Genomic DNA, 13,003 nt, shown 5'->3' with positions numbered 1-13,003 from the left:
TTCAACAGAGTGAAGGTCAAGACTCAAAGCATGACATTAAAAAATGGATTTTTCAGAAAGGCTTTTCTTGAGGAGATATTGTCAATTTAGCTCTAAGTATTTTAATTTTTAATGCACTGTACGGGTATGGTGTTTATAAGCCTCTGTTTCCCTTGTTAATTAATTAGTAGACATGGCACCTCAATTACATGAAAGGTAACATTTGTATCATTTTAGTACCACTTGATTTCATTGAACCAGCACCTTTTTCTACAGTATTTTCAAGAGACATAACAAATGATTAATGGATTACAAAGAATCCTTCTAGAATGGATAACAAGGAGTAGTTACCAGAGCATTGCTGCAATGAACACTCTCTACTCAAATCCTCGAGCAGTGTGTTAGTCTGGTGACTTTATCTTCTTCCAATTGCCTGTCCTCATTTGTTATGTCTTAGATGTCAACCATCCCCACAGACCTGAGCGTTTGTGCACTTAGTCCCCATGTCACAGTACTGTTTTAGAAGGTAGTGGAATCTTTAGGAGTGAGACCTCTCTGCAGGAATTAGGTCATTAGGGGTCATAGCCCAGCCCTTATTCAATCCCAACCTATCTATCTTTCTTGACTGTTGAGGCAATGAACCCACCTACATTACCCTCCTGCTGTCAGAGCTGAGCCACCACCACTACCATGTCTTTCCTGCCATGATGGTCTATAGTCCATCAAACTATGAGCCGAAAGAAATCCTTTCTCCCTTAAGTTGTGTCTCCAAGGTTTGCAGTCACAATGAGGAAAAGTAACTAAGACAATGTTCAAGTCATGGATAGAAGAGCTTAGATCTAACAAAGAATGCAGGGGACCACCACATCCAACTATAAAGACATCAGCTTACTGTGTTTACAGACCTCTCCAAGGCAATTAAGACACACTACTGGAGGCATATGGAGTTTATAAACTTGCTCTTGGTCACATAGAGCAAGCTCCTTAAAAGGTGTTTTAATTAGCCTATTGGTAATTTCAAGTTAGTCACACCTCCTCCTGAATTTCCTAGTAAAATATGGATGTGCAGGCAAGCACAGACTATTTTGTAGCTGCCTTCTACTCGAAGCTCTCAGGGAGAATTCTCCACACAGTTCCCTAGGGAACACAGTGCTAAGTTGAAGGATCACTGAAGAGCTTAAGCATATTGCTCCAGGTGCCTTTCTCAATGCTCAATTGAATGTATACTCTCATTTCAGAGGAACAGACTTGGGGGTGTTTTTACATAATAGGAAGTGCCACGCACCTATTTCTATGTTGCCGTCTCAGTAGATTCTCACAGCAGTGAAAAACTGATGAGACGGAACTTACCTCTAAGAATACACTTCTCAGAGACCCTTTTCTTCATTTGTTGTCTGTGTAAAACAAAAATATGATATTACTTTATTCTATTGTAATTGCTTTTTTCCCCCTGTTTCAGTTGAACTTGCCTCAGATTACAAGAGAGAATGTCATTTCATATACTAAAACTGCCTGGTAGTTTCATATTGATCAAAAGCCAGTATTGATTTGGGGGATTATCAGGCTGTTTTCTGAGTGGTGTGGTCTGCTTTGATAGGGAGTATATAAGCAGGAAGCAGAAGACTATCCTCCCAGTCAGTCCCTCCCATAATACTTCCTCCAAGAAGCTGGGGGCTTCTTAGTTGTAACTTTAAGAACTCAGGATAAAATAAATTCTAGATTCAATGTAGTGTGCCACAAAACCAAAAGCACAGTGGTCAACTTCCACAGTAATCCAGAAAAGTAGAAGTCTATATATTATCCAAGGGTGGTCTTCCTGACCTTCTAAATCCATAGTGGACATGTTAACAATGCAACGCTTCCACGCTAAAACTTGACCTCTTAATGATATATTTGGCTAAATAAGCATCTTGATGTTGAGAGATGTTTTGGGATCTATGGTATGTTTTTACCTGAAGATAGCCTTAGTAATTATCCACAACTGTCCACTGCTCCAGGTAAGGAAAGGTTATGTGAGTTATCCATGAAGAAACAGTAAGTCACTGTCAAATATATAATTATAACTTACACTTGAATTATGACTCCCATCTGGAAGTCTGAGGCTTTGCCTTCTATAAATCATTTTCTCATAAGAGAAATTTTGAGAGACATTTCTGAGTGCTGAGGCTGAAATATTCTGACTTAGGCATAGTTATTCTTGGGTCACACTACCTCTCTCCTATGCTCTTGGTTATTTTTCTATTGCTGTGATAAGACAACATGACTAAGGCAACTTATAGAAGAAAGTTATCGGGGACTTAGAGTTTCAGAGGGTTAGAATTCATGACCATCATGGCGGCAAGCATGGCGGCAGTAGGCTAGAATGGTACTGGAGCAACAGCTAAGACCTCACATCTTGAGACACAACTATAAGGCAGAGAAAGCTAACTGGACATGGTCTGAGCTTCTGAAACCTCACATCCTGCCCTCCCCCCCCCCCAGTGACACACCTCCTCCAACAAGGCCACACCTCCTAATCCTTCCTGAATAGTTTCATGAACTGGGACCAACTGTTCAAACAGATGAGCCTATGGGGCCATGCTTTCTCAAGCCACCACACTTATCAAATTCAAGCAAGCTCATACTTCTCAAATTCCAATGCCTAGAAGAAAGAACGCTGTTTTAATGCCAGTCTTTGAGACCGTGTTATATGTTAAGTTCATGCCAATTTCAGCAATATAATTGTGAGAGCTCATACATGTTTCATGTAGAAACATGATGTCATTATATAAAGCTTAACACAAGGCCAAAAGCCTCACTCTGATGTCTTGGGTGTGGGTGTGATATATAAGAGGAGGTAGATGCAGTATATTAAAGTTAGTGGTGCAGCCTGGAGGGATGCTTTTCCATTACCTGTCCTGCTTGGTACCATCACCAGGTAGAGCTGCTGAGCAGAAAGCATTATATTTGATCATTTAGTCTTGTGTTTATTAAACAGTCTTTGATCTGACGGACCTCAGACTTGGATCCACAATAAAAGAAGCAAACGCATCTCTCTGAGGCTCACAGCTTAGTGGCAAGAGTCAGGTAGCTAAATAATTTCTGGGAAGCTGATTTAGCTGGGAAAGTCAGAGTCCTGGGAATGACAGGGAGTTTACCTGGGAAGCTGGGCAAGGGCACAATGGGTCAGAAAGGTGACATCAATGCCCTCCAACATGGCTGAGTACTTTTCTGGACTGAGCCTTGTGCTAGACAGTATTTGTAAAGCCTGGTTCTATTTGTTCCTCTAATAGTCTGTGAGGCAAGTGTTCTACATCACATCTGTATGCGGTAGGCATGAGAACAGAGGCTCTTATCACCTACAGGTCTAAGGTCTTACAGACACAAGCAGCAAAGCCACTATTCAAATGTGGGCCCCAAGCCCAGATTCTTCAAGCTGAATGGTATCAATTTTTGTAGAGGAAAATTAAGAGTAAGCACGCAGACTAAAAAGATTGTAAGAAGGGGAACAGTGGCTGCTGGTGATCCCAGGAGGTCAGCCACTGAGTGTTGCCATTGTGTCTGACAGAGGAGTGACCAAAAGGACTTTCCCACCAGAACCCCAGCAGACTGAGGCTGGAGTATGAATGCTATAGTGTTTTGTAAACATGCCAGTACCTCATGAGGAGGATAAACACATAAAACGTCCTATCTCTTGTCTCTAGCCTATGCTATCCCCAACCCTTTCCTCAACTATGGCTGTAGCACAGGGGACGGTCTAATTTCGGGAAAATAAAAACGTTCTTTATCTTGGCTCCAGTTCTGCCTGGAATATCCCTCATGTCTACTGCATCCATCCTTCCCTCCTCCCCACCGCCCCAAATAAAATAAAATACAATAATAGCAGCATGCTAGAATACCCAATATGCTCCTCGTACAAGCTTGGTTAAACAAATCACATTGGCCTTTAATGAAGAAAAAAAAAAAAGTGCCAAATGCTTCCTTCTCTCATTCAATATGTTAATCTTCCAGGCCAAACCACCGTCAGAGCAAGCCTCATTAAGTCCAAATCTGATCATGCCATCTCTGGCTTGAAAGCCTTCAGTGGCTTCAAACTGCCTCCAGGCTGAAGCCAAAACTCCCAACAGCACAGACAAGGGCCTCCTGGATTTGGCCTGCATTGACCCTGCTAGCCTCATTTTCCACACTATCCCTCCACCTCCATCCTGCCCACACTCAAGCAGTCCTTAAGTACCACAGCCCTTCTAAACTCCCTCAGCTCTGTCTCCAGTGCTTCTATCTGCAGTACCCTTGACACCTCACCCTCTGCTAGTCACACACTGATTACTTCCTGTCATTCAAGATGCACTTCAAGGCAGCTCCTCCATTCATCTTTGCCTGAGTCCCCTTCCCCCACTCCAGATAAAGCTGACAGCCTCTCTCTGAGCCTGCACAGCACTGTTTGTGACTCCTACCTGCTCTCCCCTAATTATGTCCAGCTCCTCTGCTCAGAGCTTAGTGCTAGGAGACCTAGCAGATCCTAGAAACCATTGCAGACAGGATGAGCTGGCTACCCATCTCATTGTGTTATTGACTGAGAAAACTCAGAAGGACCAGCATAGGGCTGTGTGCTGTGGCCACAGTGGCTCTGTGATAGGAACACTTGATATCTCATGCCACCGTATAGAAGCTTCCAGGCAGCTTGCAGTTGCTGCTTCCCTCTTTGGCTTGTCCTGGGTCCTTAGTGTCCCCATATAAAGTGTTAGCTTCTATTTAAATGGAAAAAATGTTTACAAGTTGTAAGCATGGTAGTATACACCTGAAATCCCAACCAGTACTTGAGAAGTAGATGATTAGTGGTTCAAAACCAGCCCAGGATGCATGAATGACATCATGTCAAAAAACAAAACAAACAACCTCCCCCCACCCCCAAAAAAAAAAAACTAAAGCTAAGCAGTTAAGAGTACTTGCTGTTCCTGGAGAGGACCCAGGTTCATCCCCAGACATCACATCAGGTGGCTCACAGCTATCTATAATCCTAACCCCAGGGGATCTGACACCCTCTTCTGGCTTACGTGGGCATCTTCGCACACATCTTCGTATACACAGACACATGAGCAAAACTAAACTATTTTTAAGAAGGGAGGGAGAAGGGGAGGAAGAAGGAAGGATGGGAGGAAAGGGGGAAAGAGGAAGAGAGCAAGGGAGAAACCCTTCATCTTAGAGTCAGTCAAGTTGTTCTCTAAGCCCAGGTTGGCTGATCTCTCTGGGTGCATTGATGGAGACCTGGAGGGGTTCTGGTAGCACAGGAGAGGAGGGAAGATATAGTATTAAAATAATTAAATAAATCCCAGCGGCATGTTCCACACTACCTCTCCCAACCCCCATCCCCAGTATTCTGGGTTCCTCAATTAAACACACACACACACACACACACACATACATACACACACACTTTATATTTTGGTATGACTTAATCAGCTCAATAGCTGGGCCACTTCCTAACCTTCACGTGGCTAATCTACCTCCCTCCAATAATCCCAAATTATCTCTTATTACATTTCATATTCTACCTTGACTGCCCTGGACCCAGTTGGGCAGCCCTCTTGGGCCACACTTTCCTGCCTCCTACATGGTAGCTATGCCTCCCTGTCCTGAACCTTCTCAGGCATAGGGTCTTTCCTCTCCTTCCCCTTCTCCCAGCATGTCAGATTTTTCTCTTCTCCTCCCTCAGTCCCTAGAATCCTAAAAGTTCCACCTCTGTCTGCCCTGCCCAGCCATTGGCTGTTGGCAGCTTTATTTACCAATCAGAACCAACCTGGGGGCAGGGTCTCTGAGTGTCTTACCTCTGGACATGTGGACTCTTGTTTGAACAATTTTGGGGACCCGAGTAAATCTCAGAATACAAAACAACATTAGACCAGACCCACTACAGGAAGGTTTTAGACGCAACCAGTAAATGGTAGATTTACTTACATTATTTCAAACTACAAACTACCAATTGGTCTTCTCACACTTGACAGTCAAGGAGCAGAAAAATGCAAAACCCTCAGCAAAGATGTTTCTTTCTTATCAGAGAAAGTTTAAACAACTCTTAGAGGAAGAAGTGGAGGAGAGTCTTTGCCTATAAGAATAGATGGACAACGTGAATGTCTACCCAGCAGCAGACAGTGCACTCATCACCCTGCAATGACATCTACACATGCACATTGTCCTGTGCTGTCTGGGTCTTCAACTGGAATGAGGCAGATACTGCATCTCCCATGTCCTTTGCTGTGTCCTAAGAGCCCAGCCTTGGACTGAGCTTAAATAGGTACTTAGTGAATATCTGGCATATTAATAGGTCAGGAAAACTGCAGTTTTCCTGTTCCTGCTCTGCGGGAGTCAGCTTCCTCCATGGCTGTGGACTTTGTCTCTCTGGCCTTTATTCTTCCTATCCATGTGGACCTTTTACTATATGGAGTATGAGGTTCTAGCTATGGGTGGACATCTTTTCTTATTCATCACTTGAGTGATGGATGACATCAGCCACTATCAAGTAAGTCCTTTCCCAATGGGAATTGGACACATCCAGAGGAGATAAGGGAGCAAGCCAGTCTCATTCCCTCTGCCAGCCAGGCTTTGGTGACCTACTGAGTACTCTCCAGGCTCTTGGACTGACCATAATGGTGGGTGCTCCTAGCACACTGGGATATTTACTACCTCTGGAGACAGACCTATAATCTCTGGTGCACAGAAGCCATAGTAAGATGGAATCAGGGACTGAGGAAAAGAATCTCCTTCCCCACCCCACCCCTTAAAATCCTGATGTCAGTTTTAGTCATGTGACTCCTTTGACCAGCAAACTGTGCGCCTAAGTGAGTGGCGTGTACTGCTTCTGAGATGGAGCAGTGTGAGTGTCACCATCTTTTACAAGGGTTGTTTTTCACTCAGTCACTATGATCTCCAAACCACCATGCAACTAGTCAGTGGCCATTCAAAGGGTCTGAGTCACAAGTGTGAACAACTTGTGACCTAGAGGGGAGCCTTCAGCCACCTGGACTGTTTATGAACAATAAATAAAATTCTGTAGCTTAAAACGTTAGGAAATAAAGGATAAAACACTAGCTATGTGAGGAGAAGAACAATGGAACTGTTTGCTACTGAAGATATGAGCAGATACAGTCTCCTGAAAACAAATATAGATTTTAACATTATATATAATAAAGATGTATCAGCAAGACTTTATCTAGATACTAAGTTTTGGTTAATTACTTTCCTTTCCAGATGATGCATATTTACTACAGGGACTTAATATAGAGGAACTTTATCCAGAGACCTCTAGTTTCATCACTTACGATGGGTCGATGACTATCCCACCCTGCTATGAGACAGCAAGTTGGATAATAATGAACAAGCCTGTGTACATAACCAGGATGCAGGTGAGCTTACCTTCAGTTCTTTAGCCAATGGGACGAGAGTGTGAGGACTGACTGAGTAGGTTCTGAGGCTGTTGTGTTGATTGGCTAGGACTTGTGCTGCCATCAAGCACAAACTGGGTAACACCAACAACAGAAACATAATTGCCTCACAGAAACCCCATGGAAAGAGTCAGAAAGATTGGTTCTCTCAGAGGAATGTGAGAATCTGCTCCATGCCTGTTCCCTGGCTTCTGTGGTTTGCCAGAAATCTCTGGTATTTCTTGGCATGAGATGTAGTACCCCCAGGACTCTGCCATCATTGTTACCTGGTGTTCTCTGTGTGACAGCATCTCTGTCCAAATCTCTTTAAAATCTCTTTAAAAAGACCCCGGCCATACCAAATAAAACCTCTGTTACTTCATATTAACTTAGCTAATTGCATCGGAAAGAGCCCTACTTCCAAGTGAGGTCATATCCTAAGTGTTACAGATTACCAATGTCTCCAATTTACACACACAATTAAACCCACACCACCTGTATTTACAGAGTCAGTATATGAAATGGACTAACATGAACTACTTATGAAAACACTCTACCTGCCTGAGGGAAATAAGTAAGTTAGCAGAGTGGGTTCCAAAATCACACTCTACAGATAGACTGGTGTACAAACAGAGCTGAAAATCGATACAATGGCTCACTCCTGTAAGGACGCTGAGACAGGAGGATCACCATAGGTTCTAGGTAAGCCCAGGCTACAGAATGGGTGCCTGTCTCAAAAATGCAACAATTTTTAAGCTACATTTTTAAAAACCTATACAAGCTAAAATAAACCTCAGTGGTAGAGTGCTTGCCCAACATTGACAAGAACCCAAGTTCAGCCTATAGCTCTGCAGACAAGAATAACCTATGTCGATTTTGTTATGCAGGGACTTCTCAGATCTTTTTTTAAAAAAATAATGTGTATATCACTCTCCAAGTAGAGGTAACGTGGTACACAGCATTTCACAAACATGTTTTGAATGTGGGAGTTAAGAACTGCACAGGAACCAGCCCGTGCCAGCTCTGCTCAGTGGCTCACTCCAGGTTTGCCACCCTCCTTCTCTCACCCATGATGAGGGTAGATTGCGTACATCTGTCCCAGCTCCAGCTCTTGATCGCCAGTATCTAGAAAGCCTCAGAGGGAGGATGAACAAGTGAGGCAGACCCTACCTCCTTGGCAAGATCTAATGTTCACAGCCTAACAACATGCAGTTCCTAGTCCCTGATCCTGCTGGATCATCCTTCTTGGATGACAAACAACAGTAATTCCCTCCAGATCACTCAAGCTCAGAAAAGGGACATCTTCAAGAGATACTGGAGCATCTCAGAGAGTACAAGACCAGAAACCAACATGAGGGATTCACTAGACAGAATGCCAGAAGCTCTCCCCCCACCACCACTTTCCTCCTCCCCTTTCTCCTTTCCTTCCTGTCCCCTTCTTCCTCCTCCCCTCTTTTTCTCCCTCTCTTCTCCTTCCTCTTCCCTTCTTCTTCCCCGTTCCTGCTCATGCTTCTCCTCCCGCCTCCTCTTCCTCCTTCCAGCATATTCGATGTACTCTTTTCTTTTCTTCACTGTCTTGTGGTAAAACCGCCCAGGTTTTCACAAGAAAGAAGTTGAAGTGATCTAGCTTAGTTTAATAGACCAGCCACTATGGACTGAGTAGTAACCATATAGAGTCAAAGTATCAGAAAAAGCCAAAGCTGCTGACTGGAAACTCATGCTGCAGAAACTCATCTCATTCAAGGATGAGAATCAATTTCTTGTTCAAAGTCCACGAGCTAACAAGTTAGATGCACCCCGGGTATCTGAAGGCATCTATATATGGTCCTTCAGCTCATCTCAGCTGGGAAAAGGGGCTCTGAGGACTTCTGACCTTTTCCAGATAGTCAATGCTGCCTGGCCAGGCAACAGCCTATTATTTGGCCTTTCTTCCCCAGCACATCTAGAGTAGCTGGCTCTCCAGTGGCTGGATCTCACCACTCTTTCTCTTCACAGATGCATTCCCTACGCCTCCTCAGCCAGAATCAGCCATCGCAGATCTTTCTGAGCATGAGTGACAACTTCAGGCCTGTCCAGCCACTCAACAATCGCTGTATCCGCACCAACATCAACTTCAGTTTACAGGGGAAGGACTGTCCTAACAACAGGGCCCAGAAGCTGCAGTACAGAGGTGAGTGCAGAGGCCCCAGGAAGAGCACCCAGGCCAGAGGTCCAGCTTTAAGCTTAGGCCTATCTCCCATGGTAGGAGCTCAGACAGTAAGATCACTGCCATACCTGATACCACTGCTGCCCCTAAGCCCCAACTATATTGTTCTTTTTCCTGGGTTCCTTTCCTCCCTTTTCTCTCTTAGACACTCATAGGTTACCTACACAACAGAGTCCGTGTTCCCTTTCAGCCACCATTACTGGAAAAATACCCAATTCTATCACTGACCTCACTGATTGATTTATTTATTCCTCACTGGTTTATTGGGCACCTACTGTGTATCGAGCACACTTAGGTTGTGGCCGTGGCACATTGGTAATCGATATAGATATGACCCTAACTGCAGAGAGTTTGTAGCCTAAAGCAGGATTTGGCACTTTGGTTAAAAAAAAAAAAAAAAAAAGCAGCAATCAAATATTGTAGGCGTCATGGGTCAGATAGTCTCTGTTGGACTCTAATGACCTAGTGTGAAGTCAGCCATAGGTAGCATGAAAATGACGTAGCATGACATCGACTGTGGGCAATATGCAAATAAAGGGAGAAAGTGCTAGTTTGAGGCTGTGAAGTAAAGTTTTCCTATCTCGGGTCTAAACCACTGACTACCCCCGACTAGAACTTTCTACTTGACAAAAATAGTCTGTACCTATTGGATTTGAAGTGTGACTAGACCAATGATAACACAAGTATATGTATTCTTCTCACCCATTTGGCTTCAACAGTAGCCACCTGAAACTCTTGGCTTCCTGACTAGCACAAGTCTAAAAAGCCCCGGGGCAGGGAGTAATACTTAGAGTAAGCCCGCTGTACTGTATGTGATTAATTCAGTTGTGCCTTGTTTTGTGTTATGTGTATGTGTGTGTGTGTTTGGTTTTGTTTCTCTCTCTCTCTTTCCAGTAAACGAATGGCTCCTCAAGTAGGGAACTAAGCCAAGAAGAATCCCACCTCAGTGAAATTCTACAACTGTGAATTGACGTAACCCAGAATGCCCCCCTTCCCTGTCCTTCCTCCCCTAAGCCGCTCACTCTTTGGATTGGCCCCTTTTTCATGAAAATTGTCTGCAAAAATGTTTCAGAGGGGGACATCTCTAAACACATACATACACACACATAAACACAGGTACACACATTCACACTCACACACGAATATACACACACACATACACACACATAAACACAAGTACACACATATTCACACACACATACTCATACACACATACACACACATAAACACAAGTACACACACATTCACACACACATACTCATACACAAATACAAACACATGTGCGCGTGCGCACGTGCACACACACACACACACACACACACGCACCACCTCCATGAGGGGAAAGCCAAGTTTCAGAAATAAAGGTTCATTCATCAAAGGTCTTAGAAGAAAACAACCAGTTAACCTGATTACAATTTTGATACTGTTTTCCTGAACTAATAACTCAACCCAATGGGACTTCTCAGCCTTTGTATATACAAAATTCTTCCAAAAGAGAGTGGGGATAAAAACACCGCTCTAAAAGCATCAAGCGGACTCTGCATCTCATTGTTCCTGACAGTGTCCTGGGCTACTCCGAGGGTGCTGTGACAGGTGAAAAAGGACAAAGCTGACCAAGGACACTTATTTCTAGATTACGATTCTTCTGTTTACTCAATGATTTAAAAAGAAAATCTTCAAAAAAAATAAATTAAAGGACAGACATCAAAGAGCTATACGTTGTATATATTTATCACCGCAGACTATAAGAATGGAATTATTTCCCTCTCTGTCACATAACTGTACTAGGACTTGCCCGAGATCAGAATCGATCCATTCGCTGTTTCTTGTTTTCCGAAGGTCATACATTGTGTTTGGTTATCGTTAACAGCCCAATAAATGTGTTTAATGCGTTGATTTCATTTTTCTGGCTTTGGTCTGTTCTCCTTCCTGCCAGGCTAAGCCCCAGCCCCATGCAGCTACCTTCTTGGGTCTCCTGTGTCCCTTCGTCTCCATGTTTTGTTCATTTGCAGCCAGTTTTACTGAGTTTGTGGCAAGCAGGAATGCATTTGCTAAGCAGGTATATCTATCTTTCACTCCACTCCATGGCTTCCTTCATCCCAGGTGAGCTTTGCCTGACATAGCAGGCGACAGATTCCTTGCGTTTCAAAACTGCCATACCCCCTCCCCCAACCCCTGTGATGCTCCCAAAGGAATGCACTTTGCCTTGTAAATTCCTGGGAAATTGGGGTATCTTTTCTCTCCAGGTGCAGCCAGATCTCACAAAGTACAAACGAATGCCTTTCTTTTCTTGTTTATAATGGTCACTCACTGTGTTTGGTTACTGTCAGAAAAAAAAAATCAATAAATGTGTTTAACAAGTTACCCAATGCTGATGCCTGAATTTATTGAGAAAGAGGATGCCTCTTGCTTAAGTTCCCTGAGTCCTGCTGGGTTCACCTTGCAATTGCATCCAGCCAGCAGGGTAACCAGAGCCTCTGGAACAGGCTGTCTGGCCAGTCCCAGAACCAGATAATTAATACCCTGTTGAGAAAACATATAGGCTTTGCTGCTGGAAGGGACAAGTTGGATGTTCGGTTGGTTGCCAAATTAAAAATAACTTTCATCTCTCCTCCCTGTCACAATCTCCAACAAGAGAGGAAGCACCGACAGGTAGGTTTGTACAAACAGCACTGACAGGGTAGATGTATTGGAAACCCCACCTAGGGGCAAGGTACATTGGTAAGGAAAACTTCAGATAATCAGCTCTCTCATAATTACAGTGCTGTGCTAAGCTGGATCTTTCTTTCCACTTTTTGCATTAATGGTAGTTATAGGACAGCCTGAGCCACACAGGAATCTAGGCCTCCTTCGAAGCAGTTGCATTTTTACAGAAAACGAATAATCTACAAAAGGTTTAGGGTGAGAAGGAAACAGCCTTGCAGCTGGCTGCTTGCTCTCCAGTCACAGTCTCCCGTAGTCGGTGACACAGAATGACTGAGAAATACGGAAGTGAATTGACTTCATCATGCTACCCGCCTACCACATGACCCTGTATAGGCTACTTTATTTCTCTGATCTGTACACTGGAGATATTAATAACTCTTCTGTGAGTTCTGATGATACAAACAACAACAGTAACAACAACAACATAGCTATTACCACAAGTAGAATAAGAGATCATTTATTCTGGAGCCAAATTTGAGTGGCCACGGCCTGAGAAACAGGCCTGGATCACTACGTAGAAGCAGTTTTTATCACAGCAGAGCAAAGAAAGGTATAACGTAAAGCATAATGTAAAGTGCATGGGTAGGGGTGTCTCAAAGGGGTTACACCCAGAAGGGGGAATCTCTCCTATAGGTCTCAGATGCTATCTGATGACACTCTTAGCTTTGGAGTTGGTGGAAGCTCGTAATCTGCTAAGTCGATAAATTCAAAAGGG

The 13,003-nt window shown here is 43.7% G+C and overlaps 1 protein-coding gene across 3 annotated transcripts in view; it reads left to right on the top strand.

Annotated features, from left to right (window-relative positions):
* The window catches only part of Ca10 (carbonic anhydrase 10), a 500,017-nt gene extending 488,071 nt beyond the window's left edge, over positions 1-11,946 (top strand). For all 3 annotated transcript variants that reach the window (XM_076936024.1, XM_034507461.1, XM_034507462.2), the window contains 3 exons: positions 7,204-7,358; positions 9,372-9,546; positions 10,477-11,946. In XM_076936024.1, the coding sequence (XP_076792139.1) occupies positions 7,204-7,358; positions 9,372-9,546; positions 10,477-10,499 (353 nt within the window). In that variant the 3' untranslated portion in view covers positions 10,500-11,946. The remainder of the gene's footprint in view (positions 1-7,203; positions 7,359-9,371; positions 9,547-10,476) is intronic.
* The last annotated feature ends 1,057 nt before the right edge of the window (positions 11,947-13,003 follow it).

This window comes from Arvicanthis niloticus, chromosome 6 (assembly GCF_011762505.2).
Source record: "Arvicanthis niloticus isolate mArvNil1 chromosome 6, mArvNil1.pat.X, whole genome shotgun sequence".
Classification (NCBI taxonomy): Eukaryota; Metazoa; Chordata; class Mammalia; order Rodentia; family Muridae; genus Arvicanthis; species Arvicanthis niloticus.
This window is presented reverse-complemented; position numbering and strand designations above follow the sequence as displayed.